This window comes from Pyxicephalus adspersus, chromosome 7 (genome assembly GCF_032062135.1).
Source record: "Pyxicephalus adspersus chromosome 7, UCB_Pads_2.0, whole genome shotgun sequence".
In the NCBI taxonomy this organism is placed as follows: Eukaryota; Metazoa; Chordata; class Amphibia; order Anura; family Pyxicephalidae; genus Pyxicephalus; species Pyxicephalus adspersus.
The window spans coordinates 10,660,545-10,676,428 of record NC_092864.1 but is presented as its reverse complement, the minus strand read 5'-3'; the positions used below and the strand labels follow the sequence as shown (position 1 = coordinate 10,676,428).

General features: G+C 40.7%; 1 protein-coding gene across 1 annotated transcript in view; it reads left to right on the top strand.

Moving 5' to 3' along the window:
• Window positions 1–15,884, top strand: part of TOM1L2 (target of myb1 like 2 membrane trafficking protein) — a gene marked incomplete in the record, with an annotated part of 39,997 nt that overhangs the window by 11,132 nt on the left and 12,981 nt on the right. Inside the window, 11 exon segments of the mRNA XM_072417436.1 lie at window positions 944–1,022; window positions 2,113–2,262; window positions 5,489–5,641; window positions 9,729–9,893; window positions 11,083–11,199; window positions 12,515–12,648; window positions 12,838–12,883; window positions 13,194–13,314; window positions 13,888–14,005; window positions 14,697–14,772; window positions 15,640–15,705. Of these exon segments, the coding sequence (XP_072273537.1) occupies window positions 944–1,022; window positions 2,113–2,262; window positions 5,489–5,641; window positions 9,729–9,893; window positions 11,083–11,199; window positions 12,515–12,648; window positions 12,838–12,883; window positions 13,194–13,314; window positions 13,888–14,005; window positions 14,697–14,772; window positions 15,640–15,705 (1,225 nt within the window).

Below are 15,884 nucleotides of genomic sequence, written 5' to 3'. Positions count from 1 at the left end.
TGACTATATATAGATTAATAAGCCATATCCGTGCCTCTGCCCCGGGGAGTCTTTTCATCAGCCTCATAGATTCTGGTTTCTCCACAGCTTACAGCGCAGTGATGGAAGTTTGGAGGACAGTCAAAAACAAGGCAGCCAAAGTCATTTTTTTCTATGCAGATAGAACTGTGTGATTTAAAAATCACACTTGCCTTTAATCCTGCAGATCCCTCGACGGCACTGGACTTTCCCACGTTCCGGTCCCGCGTCGTCCTGCAATTCCTCTTCGTCCCGGCGCAGAGAAAGCGCCAAGCGCCTCTGTCTTTTCTTCCGTCATCTTCTTGTTCTGTCACCCTATCTCACACTGCGCAGATGCGAGATTGGGGGATGGAGCTGCTGTGTAGGAGAAAACAAAGAAAGCCAATCTCACTGCGCATGTGTGAGATCAGCATCCCCTTCCCCTTGGTAAAAAAAAATGCCCCTTCTGCACATGCCTGAGTTCAGAGCATGCAAAGAAGGAGCAGCCAGAGCCTCCCGGGATGCGTGACGTAGGAGGCTTTGAGCTCCCATTAAGTCTTGATTGTTGCGGCGATCAAGACTTAAAGGGGTTGTGCCTTTTCCAGCCCTTCAGTTTTAGGAACCAGCAGGTTGTTACAAATGATTGGAGTCTTTATCAAATAGACTGGGCCCAGGTGAACTTTAGGAAGAATCAGCAGTTTCTAGCTGGGTAGGAACATTTTTCTGTAACTTCTGTTCAGCTAAAAAAAAAGTTTTGGCACACAGCTATGTGGAAACACTCCAGAAGTTGCAAATAACAATTTTTCCTTATGCTTGTCCGATATTTATGAATACATGTCAAAATTTGCTGATAAACCCCAGCTTTTCATTAAATAAATATATATATATATATATATATATATTTTTTTTTTTAAAGGCAATCTATTGTAAATGTTTTTGTTTCTAGGCCAAAAGATGCAATCCGTGCCTTGAAGAAAAGATTGAATGGAAACAAAAATTACAGAGAGGTGATGCTGGCATTAACGGTAAGTTTCCCTTTAAATAGAAAAGAAAAATGCAGTTGGAAATGGAAAGATGTTTTTGATAATTTCTTTGCATGTTTATAATGCTTAGTTATTAATATACTGTATAAATATAGCACCAACACATAATGAAGCGCTGTACTTTAAATAGAGGTATATGTTTTATCAGTTCAGGGTTTTATTGAGTAACACTGAAGTGTAAATTAAAAGGGGTGTTTTAATTACTTGGTGAGTGTCATTTGTTAGATAATCATGTTATACAAAACTGGAGTGTAGTGTCTATTATATGTTGTGTGACACAGTGTTTTATATTCATGGAAGGAGGGTTAGGGCCAATATTGATGGATCTGTCTTGTTGGCATCAGTTTGAAATGCTTCTAAGATCAATCAGAATCCATTAACTGGTGTAGCTGACCCACAGTTGACCACCTTTGCCTTAGACTTGTATAGAAATGCAAAAACCATTTAAAGCAAACCAAAGCCAATCAACTCAGAGCCCTATAGCGTCACCTACTGTTGATTGACTTACACTGAAAAACTGTAGGCCATTCCCTGGGGGCATATCCCTCATATAGCTAATCTCCAATATAAATAAGTACCCCGATGGACAATCGAATGTCCTTTACCCCCACACAATTTCCTTTCCAAGCTCAAGTCAGTGCAGTAAATGCTTCTTGGGTTTTTCACCAACAAGCTTCTGTGACTCACCTTTGTTAGGGCTATGACATGAGTAAATGGATGTGATGGTGTAGTTGCAGATTTGTGATGCCCCAGTTTGGGTTACTGATGCCATAAAATCCATTTCTTGCAGTCCATTAGGGATGTCTGGAGTAAGGGTTACGAACCCTAGGGGCTTGCCTTCTGTTTGGGTGTAGTGTTTACAGTTTTCAATAGATGGCAGTATTAGCCATGGCTCATTGTCCCTTGTGGATGTCAATAAAGAGAGTTTATGGTAAGTAACAAAGTCTATATTTTTAATATGACTTCAGAAACATGGGGAGAAGAATATAACATTAATAAGTCCTTTGTAAATGTCGATATTTTTATAATTCCATAAGATGTTAATTTTTTTCCCCTTTAAATTTCATCTCAGGTATTGGAAACCTGCGTGAAAAACTGCGGCCATCGCTTTCACGTGCTTGTGACGCATCGTGATTTCATAGATGGAGTCTTGGTGAAGATTGTCTCCCCTAAGAACAACCCGCCGACCATTGTGCAGGACAAAGTGTTGGCTCTGATCCAGGTGAGATCATGATAACAGGCCAATGATCAGTTCAGTATGCAATCCACTGTAGTTAAAGGTTCAGTGAACCTAATATAACTCCAAACGTCGGCTGGCTTCTGAAGGTTTCTGCAGTGTAAATATTGTACATTTCTGATGGGTTTCCTATTCATGTCTGCCTTTCTGTTTGTTACTTTATATACCCCACACAGGTTTTCCTACCAAATATTTTTTTAATGGTCAGTGATCTAAATGAACAAACCTTTCCTCAATCTTTTCTAATATTGCATAGTTTCCTGCAGTACGTACCTTGACTTTTATGTTGTAGTAGGGCTTACACGTCAAATAATCTTTGAAACTTTACTGGCAGCAAAGTTATCTTTAGAGCCACAAACATCAGAAAGGTCTATTCTCAGTATCTTAAGAATTAAACCAGTTAAACATCTGATGTGTACTTTACCAAAATATTTGACATTTTTTAATTGACGTAGGCTACGTACACATCAGATGTTTCTCGTCCGATAATCCTCTCAGGGCTGATATTGTATGAGAATCTGGCGTGTGTACAGCAATCGCCGTTTCAACGACTTTTCTGACAGATCGCAGATGACGAACGAGAACGATCGTATTGAAAGTGAAGGGGAGAGAGCACAGCGGGGTGCCGCTCTTCGTTCTCCCTCCTCCCCTCTCTATAGAGCAGAAGAGTGCTGTATGTACAACGCTTGTTCATGCCTCGTGCAGTCTTCTGTCGTTGAAAAGGATTGTGAAAGATCCTTTCCAACGAAAATTATTGCACGTATGTATGCAGCCTTAGACATTCCTCAGTATTCCCCTACACTCGTCCTCCCAGCAGCTATTTACCTAAATAAAAGAAGACTTGCAGAAGAGTGAGGGAGACTGTGACTACCTGTGCTAGTGCATCCATTTACGCCAGAGTGTTTGAATTCCCTAGAAAGTTTATTTTGCATTTCCAAAACTGAATAAAACCTCTCCTTGGAAACCAAACATTCTGCAAGCAAACCTATAGAATTCTTGAATTTTCTGTTGTTTTACCTGCATTTTTTTTTTAGTTAGTGTTGAGGTCGTTTTTAAAGGCAACCTTGTTTACCCTTTCATCACCCTAATTATTTTGTATCTTCTGGAAATTAACATTAACATTTAAAACCAAAGTATCAGAAGTCGAGTCCTGACTGTAGATCAGAATTTCCAGAGGCAAGCATCCCCATCTGTTGTGCGGTGCAGATCAGATGTCACGTAAGATAGGATCACCAGTCCAGTCTGAAGGGCAGTGTGTGGAGGAGTATAGAGTTCTTGGATTCAGTTTAGTGTTTACTGTGCAGAGCTCCAGTTAGTTCCCTTCTTCTCTGCAATCTTCATACTAAGCACTTCAACCTCCTTCCCTACTAACCTCATCCAGAGATACGTTGTATGCAGTATCTCTTGCCTATCCAAGAGCCAAGTTAAAACATTCCAAGGTAAGTGATACCATAGAAATGTCTTGGCAGAGGTTATAGACGGGATCCAAGTCTTGTTTAAAAATTTGATGCATCATTTAATACTTTTACAAAAAATTCCAAAAATTAGTGTATTGTGATCCCCATGGGGTCAGTAAACTCTGGCCTTTAGGTCAGATACAGCCTAGCCAGTAGTCTGTTTCGGGCCTAACAACCCCCCGTGGTCGATCAAGCCTAATTCCGTCCGGCAGGGTCGGGAACCCGCGGCTTCGGAGCAACGTGTGGCTCTTGAGCCTCCTTGTTATGCCTCTCTTTCCTATTTACCGAGGCCGGCGTTAACACTTACGCCGCTGGAGTAAGGGGACAGTCCCTCTCCTCCCTATGCATTGCGGGAAAAAGGGATTTCCTTTCAGGGGCCTTCCCTCTCCTCTGTATGCATTGCGAAGGAGAGGGATTTGCCTTCAGAGGTGTTCCTGTTGGGGAGGCGAGCTATCGGCGCGAGACTCAAGAGAGAGTCCAGCCTAGTGTGCCTTCTTGACCTCCTAAAATGGCCTAGTAGTCAAAAAAGTTTGCTGACCCATGCATTAGATAATGCCTCCAATTCCACAGTGTTCAATCATTGGTCACTCTAAGCTTTGCATTGCAGAATATGGGTCATTTTTATTTTTCTGTTTCTTTTTTTTTTTTTTTTTTAAAGCTTTGGTATTGCACAAATGTTATAATGCTTTAGTTTCACGTTAGGTCACTCAGGTTATAAACTTGACAGTGTAGCTTGTGGACTGGAATGAAGACCTTTTCATCCAAATTTAAAGGTTTGAGTTTTACAAGGGGCTCCAGCAGTGCACTGGAATGCCAGAAACGAAATCTAAAGCAGCAGGGTTTTCCCCACATCTCGGGCATACAGTGCTCAACACCGAAATGTTTTAAAACTGGGTGAGAAGAAGCTGTAGGTGGGTGGCAGCCCCTGTATTGTGACCCAACTTTTCAGTAACCAATTAAAAACAACTAGGTAGTTAATGAAAAGTGCCAGGTGGTGTGCACCTGGCTAAAAGGACTGGGGAGAACACTGGGCTTAGATTGTAGTGTTCAGAAGTAGACTATAAACCCCAAACTTTTTAAATCATAGATAAAATAGAGTTACATAATCTTTTCAAGTTTTTTTTTTTCTGACTTGGTGACACAACAGGTAGCATAAGAATAAGTCCATAATGAAAAGAAAAATGTTGTTGTCGCCAAAGCAAGTGATAAAATCCCTAAAATATTTCTACACTACTCTTTTTCTGTTGACAAATCAAAATTTTAGGTTTAACATAAATCTCTCACCCAGTGAGAATGAGAGTAGCTGTCCCTACTTGTCAACTTTAGTTGGTAAATAGACTTTTGTATTATAAGTGTATTAAGAAAACCGTGTGTGCTCTAGTTATAAAACAGGGAATTTGACATTCTTTGAAAACATTCCCTTGTGGGAATCAATTACTGCAATTGAAACGCATGGACCTGGAAGATTACTATGAGGGAATGTTTGAGGGAATATCAGATTCCCTGTTTTATAAATAGCCTTATGTGTATATCCTGTTCCATCACCACAATTACTTACTGGGTTTACTGCACATGTCTGATTTTTATTTTTTTTTAAACCACCAGAAGGATGAATGTAAAAGCACCTTTGTCTTTGTCCCTGTCTTAGTTAATATGGAAGTAGGTTATTATGTTGAATATAAACTTTTAGATACTTTAAATGAGATCTTTACAATACATTAATTTGTGGAATGTACTTCTTCCCTCACCTGCAGGCCTGGGCAGATGCTTTTCGGAGTAGCCCTGACCTCACTGGAGTTGTGCATATTTATGAAGAGCTGAAGAGGAAGGGAATTGAGTTTCCTATGGCAGATCTGGATGCCCTGTCTCCTATACACACACCACAGAGGGTAAAAGAACAGCTAGCGGTCAGCTTCCTACAGTTGAAACTTTTAAGTGTATATAAATCCAAAAACAAAAATTGTAATATATTTCAGTTGCATTTGTTTTTTTCACCTATAACAGGATTCCTACCCTAGGATGAATGTTCTCACCACTGTTGTTTTGATAGAAAAACCTGCGCTGTCACCCTAGAGTGCTGTCTACAAACACTTTCCCCCTCTTTATCTTCATAACATATTGAAATGGGGTTCTGTGGTTCCTAGGCATAGAACAATGGGAACAATGTGACTAATAACAGTGCAGTACAGCTAATTGCACCAACAGCGTTTCAGACCAAACTATAATACAGAAGAGCCAGTGGATCTGAACTCAAAAATACATATTTGCTATCTTTTTGGAAACCTCTACAAGTTGTTTTTGTGCCTAAGCACTACCCTGAGCAAGGTGCATTTCGCTTAAGTTGTTTTTGAGAAAAAGCACTTGTATTTTTAAATTTGGCTATGACACTAGTGCAGATCACTTTTTCTTATCTGGAGAGTAAGCTGTACCTGAGGCTCTGCAGTGCAAGAGTCTCCCTGCATCTTCTACAGGGGTTCCCAACCTACGACCCGTGGGCCACATCTGGCCTGCAGAGCTGTCAGATCCGGTCCTCTCCTCCATTCTCTCTCTGTGCTCTTTGCTCCTTGTTTTGCGGGAGATGGGTTGCTTGGATCTTCTATGTTTCTCTATCGAGATTGTGCTGCCAGGAGAGGGAGCTCTCCCCACTCACCTTGTACTGTGAGATAATCCCAGGAAAATCCCATTATTCCCATGTATAAATGCTCATATCTCTTTCACTGATTACCAAAGAAATTTTCAGGGTACACAGAAGACCCTAAGAGCTGCTACTAAACCAAATTTAAGCCCTCTACAGCTGACTTAACAACCAGGGTCCCCAAATTGAGTGTGCATATTGGGGACCACTTCCATAACAATGATCATTAGGTTACTGACAATTTGCTCTGTACTGTGGTGCGGTATAAAGTTCACAAAACTTTAAGGCTGCATTCAGGTTGGCGGTAAGGTTGCGGTGCGGTTACCCCTTACTCATGCCATAGAACCCTGGCTCGGGGCAGACGCTCAGTATCGCTCACTGCTACCTGCAGTCAAATCTTCAGATGCTGCAGTGCAAGGGGCTGGTGAGTTGCCGGTTAAACATAGCTGGACACTTAAATTCTGTGAACCCTAATTTCTCTAGAACAGAGGAATGCCTTACCCCCCCCTTTCCCCATTAAAATGGTATACCAATCACATCATGCTACCCTGTCACACATAGCTATCCCCTTATGCTCTATGAACCCTAATTACTCTGTAATTACTCTGTAAGAAAGGGAAATGTGACTGCAAGTGCAGGACTCTTGTGGCTAACTCCCCCTAAAATTTCATTACAAGATACGAAAACTATACCTATCATACCATGCCACCCTGTCACACATAGCTAGCCACTTACTTTCTGTGAACACCAAATTCTCTTTACCAGTGGAGGAAGGGAAATGTAGGGTAAGTGGGGGACTCTTGTGGCTAAACCACCCTCCCCACCACTAAAATGTGCCTCCATGCCTACCATGGTGCCCTGTCAATTATAAATGTCCGCTTATGTCCTTTGAATCCCAATTTCCCCTGAAAGGGGAGCTTGTAGGTATAATAATGTATGTATAATAAGTGGGGGAAGCTTGTGGCTACTCCCCATAAAATGTTATTGCGGCGGTGCGATCACAAGATAAAAAGAACTAAACCTATCATACCGTGCTACCCTGTCACACATATCTGGCCACTTAACTTGTGTGAACCCCAATTTCTCAGGAACAAGGTGATGTGGGGCCCTAAAGATGTAGTGGTAAGAACATGTACCCCTTGGCTATCTGTCACATAAATTGCATTTCTCTGGAAGTATCTATTGCAGAGATTCTTGATTTGTCATTTTATTTGGTGCACATATGTTACGGTAACTAGAAACATTTCGATTTAGTTTCATTTTATATTAAACTATTCTAGTTTTAAACATATACCTTTTAATGTTTGTTTGCATTGTGGCCTGCTAATTTTGACCAATATCAACAGCGGCCCCCATATGAAAAAAGGGTTGGGCATCACTACATTCATTCTGTGGATCTGTGATTTTACTTCATTACTCCTTTACTTCATTACTCCACCATTAAATCCACGCTCATAAGGGTTGAAGGGAAAGATTGCCACACTAATTTTGAAGTGAACTAATAGTTAATTTTAATATCCCAAAACAGTTACAGACCTCTGCCAATGCTTTCAGGGATCTCGAGTCTCCCAGTGTTCCCCTTTATTAGTGTCACCCCCTCCCCAAGCCACTTTTTCTTTTACACTGTCACCAGGCAAAGCTGGATTGTACACAAAGCAAGCAAGGCAGGAGCCTAGGCCCTGGTGGGTTTTTCCAAGGACCTCGGCTATGACCTCCATTATCCCGCAGAGTAGTGCAATAACTCAAAGCTGTGCACCTACTTTTTCACAAGGGAGGATGTTCTTGTAGGTAGTTGTTGCCTGATAGGCAATACTCGTACAGACAATGCAAAAGGGGTTCCTACTGCAATCCTCTTTAATATTAATAGAAAAGATGTGGAGGGCAGCTGCTAACTAGAACAATCCCTTGCATACCATCTCTATGTTGAACCATAATTAATAATTCCCAGTAACCCACAAATTCTCTCACATTGACTGCAAATCTGGGCTCTAAAGGCTTTAATTGAACAGGATGTCAAACAAAGAGAAATGCTACTTTGTGTTTCACAGATTATAATATGAGCTCACAGCTGGTAAGTAAAGGTTTATGGCACTCACCCCCCTTTGACCTTATGGATACAAACAATTGCCCCTCCTGTAGCCCCTGTCCTTGTGTTCTGCCCAGCGTCTGCTGAAGAAAGCATGCTTTGACTTCTCAGATAAATAATTCATCTAAGAAGCTCAAACTCTGTTCCAGCTTTCTCTTTTAATGCGTGCTCTGCATTATTAAAGCCGATAAGTACAGGCAGAACACAGTTACTGTATAGGTATTTATAGAGAGACTTCCAAAGTGAACTTATATGGAAAAGACAATATAGAATGCCTCTCACCTTCTTGTGAAGGTTAATATCTGTAATATATATCTTCCATATCTAATATTAATATCCTAATTAAATTCTATCCTTCTTACCTAATGGTTTAAGTGCTCTGGTTATGTAGACGTTATTAATGCTGGCCATTTTGTGAGATGAGATAATGCTAGTGAGGTAATTTAGATATATGAATATTAATAATTGGATGAAAGAAATAAGCTTGTCAGCAGGCAGGAACTAGTGAAGTGTTCACAAATCAGCATCTACACCTATATAAGTCTCAACCTCAGCAGAAGCACTGATCACCCACAAAGTGTCTGCTTTGGTTTTTGTTGAGCAGACAAGATTGACACTGCTGCCCTGCCACAAGTTCATTTCTGCATACTAGGTTACAGCAAATATAGCTCCTATCTGAATGAGATGGGAAGATCTGAAAGTACAAAATGAAAATGTTCAATCAATGGCTTTGTAGAGTATGTAAACCAAAAATAAAATGTAAAAAATTTGGAGGTTACCAATTCTTAGGCTGCATACACAGGTTAGACTTTTGTCATTGGAAAGGGTCTTTCACGATATTTCCAAAGACAAAAGGCCGAAAGATGCATGAACGAGTGCTGTACATACAGTGCTGTTCTGCTGTTTGGAGAGGGGACAACGACAGCAGCACCCTGCTGCGCTCTCTCCTCTTCACTTGTATTGCAGTCGTTCATGGATCGCCTAGTACAGATCCATGAACGACATTGGACGAGCTCTGTACACGTCAGGTTCTCGTCCAGTATCCGTCCTGAAGCGAATCGGATAAGAATCATCTGATGTGTGTACATAGCCTTACATGTGGTGTCTGTATTTGTTTCAACTTGGTGACTAATGAACAACACTGAGAGCAACACATCAGCATGCAGATGGCAAATGTTTAATTAAAACACCAAACATACAAAAATAAGGAGAAAAGGATTGCAAATCAAGTAAAAAAGTTAAAGCTAATATGTGATGTTGTTTCTTTTGACAGAGTGTTCCAGAAGTTGATCCAGCTATGAACATGCATACTTCCCAGGCCCACCAGAGGGCTAACAGTGGAAACTTTTCTTCCGTGTCTTCTTCTCAACCACCCTACACTGCCCCAGCGGTACCACCACCAAATGTGGGAGGACCAATTACTGCCAATTCTGAGCAGGTATAGTGTTACATTTTAACTGATATGCCAAAAAAGAACAATAAAAAATTGTACGGCTATGGGGCTCATTTATGTTCATATATCTGTGGGAGAACTAGAAGTTACAAATGGCATGATGAATCTTTTCTATTTTATCTCTTGGTAGCATGTTTGCCTTGAGTTACCCTAAAATAACAAGTATCCTGTTTACTTGGAAACAAGCATGCAGCCATTGAAGATAATTAGACCATGTACTGTAATGTAGTTAGACTGCATATTCAGCAAAAATAAAATATGCTTCCCTATATGCTGCAGCAAGGGTTAAAATACCTTTTACTGGCTAGACATTGTAGATTCAGACCTGTGGTCTAAAACAAAGCAGCAGCCTGGTTTGTAGCAGCAAAAAGAAAAAGCTAGATTCTTTAGTATGTGAATACACTCTTTAAGCGAGCCCCAATTATATAAAATGTTTATGATTCAATAAAGTGAATAGGCAGAGAGGGGCATTTTGGCATACAGTTAACTGATACTTTATTATATAAACGAATAAATGAAATATCAAAAGTACATACATCATAGGTAAGAATAACCAAAGTATTAATAAATGATTCAATATCTTTAAATAATTGCAAATGGTACTGCCGTCTCTGTTCCAACGTGTTTCGTTGTTTGGCTTCCTCAGGGGAAGTGGAGACTTTTTTACTGGTAGGTGAATGGTTGATCCTTTTTAGAAAGATCGCTAGGTTGGAGTCCCATGGGGTGTACCAAGGAAATGGTTAACTACATGATGCTAGGTTAGTAGTTCCAAAGAGGTGTAACAGGGAAGAGCTTCCTAGCGGTGACATGTATTAATGGTGTTAGGTTGAAAGGTAGGACGCTAAGATAGTTGTTACCTGCTGGCAGCTTGATATACTGCAGCAAGGGGTAAAATACCTTGTACACATTGGAGATTTAGACCTGTGGTCTTGAACAAAGCAGCAGAATTGTTTGCCTGCAGCCTGACATGCCCCCTTGCTCCAATCCTTATTAGTACTGTTTATTGGATCAGCATGCGGGGGGGGGGGGACCTGCTAGTTTGCAATATCAAACAGAATACTTGTTTTGTGCTGATGGTTTACGTGATGTAAATAGAAGCCATGGGAATATTTTATCACTGTGGGTGCAGAGTTTTATAGTCACATGAGTTCTTTATGTTTGTTTTACTGTGTAGATTGGTCGTCTAAGAAGTGAACTTGACATAGTGCGTGGCAATACTAAAGTCATGTCTGAGATGCTAACAGAGATGACCCCGGGTCAAGAGGATGCCTCCGATCTGGAACTGCTACAGGTAAGGCTGCATACACACATGAAGTTTTCATTGCTTTGTCTAGCGACAAGGAGTGACAGATAAACGAATGAGTGATGTACAGACCGTGCTGTTCTGTTCTATAGAGAGGGAAGGGGGAGAACAAGTGAGCATCACCCCACTGTGCTCTTCTCCACTGACATATGTATAGTGGACATTCTCTATTGGTTGTCCAGGGATCTGTCAGGACAGAACTATAAACAACCTCAGGCGTCCGCTGTACGTCTGTCAAATTCTCTCATGGCTGTTTGTCCCGGGCAGGTATGATCTGAAATGTGTGTGTGTGTGTGTATATAGATCCTGTTGGATGTCCTACAGATGGTAATAGGAATGTAAGCAGTCTGGGCCTTAAAGGATAACTTCGCTTTTAATAATATTAAAAAAATATTTATATTTGTAGTAGCCAAACAACCTTTATGTGGTTTGTATTAAAAGTGTTTTTTTTTTTTTTTTTTTTTTTGTTTCAAGCTGCAGCAAACACAATTCCCCAAAACATTTGAATGTTGCTTCCTGCAACCACTAACACTGAAGGAGATTTTTATCAGTTGTGAACACTTTCACTTGCCTGTTGTGTGATTGGCTTTCTCCTTTTTCCTGAAGATTGCACAACTTTGGAGCAATTTCAGGCATTCCCTGCATTATTTTGTTCATTTGGTGAGATACTTCACCTCCTTCATATGTCTTGGACTAATTGTGTGATTATAGCAGACAGACTGTCCCACTTAGAAGTTTGTTTGAAGAAGTTAGCGCAGTGACCCATGACAGTATCCAAACAGAAGCAGCTAAGAACCTAGAATGAGCATTTTAAAATCTTTAAGATATGTATAATTGGTGATTTTTCTTGTAAGAAAAAGTTTCATATTTCCATTATTCCAGGCCAGTTAGGTAATTCAGTATACTAAGCTATAGAAACCTGGGAAGTTCACTGTGTTACCATGCAGATAAGGATTTTTGGTATCCCTTGATGGGCAGCACGGTGGTTAGCACTCTAGCCTTTGCAGTGCTGGGTTCCAGGTTCCAATCTCATCCAGGACACTATCTGTATGGAGTTTGCAGGTTCTCCCCGGGTTTGTGTGGATTTCCTTCCATATTCCAAAAACATGCAGTTTAATTGGCTTTTCCTCAAAATTGATCTAGGACCATGGTAATGCTATGGTAGGGACATTGTGAGCTACTTTGAGGGACAGCTAGAGACATGACCATGGACTTTGTATAGCGCTGCGTAATATGTTGGCGTTATATAAATACTGTGTAATAAATACTAATGGAGCTTACATCCGTAAATTGCTTTCTTTAGGACCTGAACAGGACCTGCAGGGCAATGCAGCAAAGGATTGTGGAACTGATCTCCCGAGTGTCCAATGAGGAGGTGACTGAGGAACTGCTCCATGTGAACGATGACTTGAACAATGTCTTCCTTAGATATGAAAGGTGAGTGTTGTCATCCTTATTCCATATGTGAAAAAGATTTCAATGCATGCTTGCTGTTCCTTTTATAGCCATATGGGGTATATGAATTGTTTACCTGATCATTCACGAGCTGATTCTGTATGGCCTGCTTTACTGATCACAGTGACTGCTGTTTGTTATTATCCTGACCTATACTGCTTTATATTTTAGGTTTGAACGCTACAGAACCGGCCGCACTGCACAGAACACTAATGGGGTAAGTCTTTTCTATATGTAATCGGCACAATCGTACAATGAGTAGTTTGTTGTTCTCCTAAGAGTCCACTTAGAAAAATCTTTTTACTTGTACACTTTAATAAAGTTTAATCTAATATTTTTAGGTTTATACAGTTTATGGTGGACTGAAGGGAAACGTTTAAATACATAGAAATGCATACATGGATTATACATATATGCTGCCTTTGTTTATACATATATGCTGCCTTTGCTGATCTTACTAGTCATACTAATTTACTGCTACATTTATTAAACCTAACCGGTATTCTGAATCTTCCATGATGTTACAGGTGCTGAGTGAGGTCACTGAGGATAACCTTATAGATCTTGGGCCAGGATCGCCAGCTGTGGTCAGTCCAATGGTGGGCAACACAGCCCCATCATCACTAACCACCCAACTTGGAGGTCTCGGTAACTATTTGCTACTTATACAAACATGGACTGTCATATTGTAGCATATGTATTAGCTGATTTTTATGTGTGCATCCTGAGGGCCTTGGTCACTGTTGGGAAGGGGAGTCACTGCTGAGATTAGACAGCAGGGGAAGCTGAGCTACTGTGAGAATAAAGAGTTCAGTTCTGTGAAGTTTAAGGGTAAATTGCTCCATGATGTTTTCAGCCACAGATGTCAGTTTTAAAACTCATTTATTGCTGCTCCACAATTTCCACAATTTATTGGAATTTTTAAAGTCACATGAGCAGCACTCTTTCAATCCCAGAGCCCTGTGTGCTGTGTGTAAGCAGAGAGAATCACATGTGGCACCTACATTTTATGAACTAGCTGTAATATACAGGCCACAGTGTATGTTTATATTGAGGAGAATAACAAAAGTAGAATAGCTGTTATATAAATCAACCACTCTGTGTAAAGTAAATGTAAATAGATGTTCGCAAAAGTGCTGTATTTGACTGTCCAGGTATTCAAACTGTAAACACAACTGATGGGCAGCTGATTCTATTGGTAACTGTGTTTTTGTTTTCCAGACATGGGCACGAATACCGTGAGCTCTACGCTTAGTACCCTCCCCGCCACCAATCCTCGAGATGACTTTGATATGTTTGCACAGACGAGAACCAACTCCTTGGCTGATCAGCGAAAAAAGTAAGCTTGCTGTTTCATCCCTGACCTTATTTCTTTGAAATACTAACTACAAACTTCCCTACCTCCCTCTCCAGTCACTTCCTTTCAGATGTTTACTTTCTGTCTGTGCTTGTGCACAGGAGTCGGTCCTATAAAAGACTTAAAGCAAAAAGAAGGCAGATTTTCAGCCTAAAGTCCTACTTTAAAATGTAGGAACAGCCAGGGCTTTATTGCAGAAAAGGGACAAGCAATATCGCCTCTGCAATAAGTAGGTTACCTGCCTGATTGCTCGCTGAGCTGCACGTGTGTTGCTTAGCATTGTTTGCCAGGTTACCTGGCACTCCCAGTTTCCCCTTTATGTTGACTGAATACACTTCTCTAATCGAGATGGCCAAAGATTGCAATTAGGATGAGAAGAAGGAAGAGTATGGCAACAGAATGGGCATAGGTGAGTATAAGGGGGTTTAGTTCCTGTGGCGATATATATAAGGTCAGGGCAAAATGATAACTAAGGGTCAGAAAGTAATAAGATGTCTCTATATTAGGGTTTTCCTTCTTCCATAGCAGGTTGGGTATATAATGGGAAAACTGTATGCTATAGAATCTTTTTTTTGTTTTTTTTTTTTTGTTTTTTTTGTTTTTTAGTTTGATCTATATTAATGAACCGTATGGAAACTGAATTTGACTCATTTGTTATTTTGCTATTTGCCAGTGTAACCTATGAAGACCCTCAGGCTCTTGGAGGGCTGGCATCGGCTCTGGATGTCCGGCAGCAGAACACAGGAGGGGTAAGCAGTTCTGTATTTTCAGCTCAGCATTGCCTGTTCCAACAACACATCTGATGATGGGAAATTAATAAGACCTACAGTAATACTCCTCACCTCTAAGGGACACCTTTGGCACCTTCGAGTCTGTCTATGTGTTTACAATAAAGTGAAAGTGTTACTCAGATACAACTCATACAGATAGTACAACATCCAATGTCTATGATTCATATGTTGTGATAACGAGGCCGGTGTGACCGTGTACTCTGATCCCTCAGGCAATGCTGCGTTTATGGTATACTATTGATAATTATCGGTCTTCCGCTGATTGCTGGTTTGCTGCAGTCTGCCAAAAGCTGATATTTCTGTGGTGGGTGAATGCTCGAAGGTGAAACATTCCCTGGTTTTTAATTCTTTATACACGCCCTCATTAATATGAAACCCTTAGCTGCGGTCTTTATCTAGTAGCTAACTGATAGCACTCTAGGGTTCTAGGTTTAAATCTCAGCTCTGACCCTATCTGCATAGAGTTTGCAGTGCCTATGAAGATAGTGTCCTGGCAATGGGAGGAGCTGGGAACCCAGAGGCAGAAAGATGACCACAGGAATCTCGTCAGATGGAAAGGAAAACAGGCGATACAATTTGCCAGCATCTGTGCAAAGCCTAAATATCAAATTTTGGCTACAATTTAATATTGTGATTGCAATCCAAGCTTCTAGTAGAAGTATCTCATAGCTGGTTGGACATACTGAGAGTTGTAGTTCTTTAGTTTCATCTGGCCACAATTAAGGCTTCCTGAGCATGGTAAAGCTATTTATTGTTTTAATCTCTCTGTGTTTCTCTGCTGTCCCTTTCCTTCTGTGTGCTGGAAACGGTCTGGGTTTCATCCAGAGGAGAGGGAGAGCTGGCAGCTCAAACTTGGAGCCCATAGACCAGTGGCTTATTACACAAGGAATGGTGAGCAGTATACAAGGAGCCTTGCCCCTCTGTAACCACCTGACTTTTCCCTCGTCCGTGGCATTTTACTCACCAACAACATAAGCAGTTTCAGGAATACAAACATCCTGTTGTCTGTCTGTGCCTTCCACTAATACATTTTTACACCATAACCTTTCTGTAGAAATTCTGCAAACTAC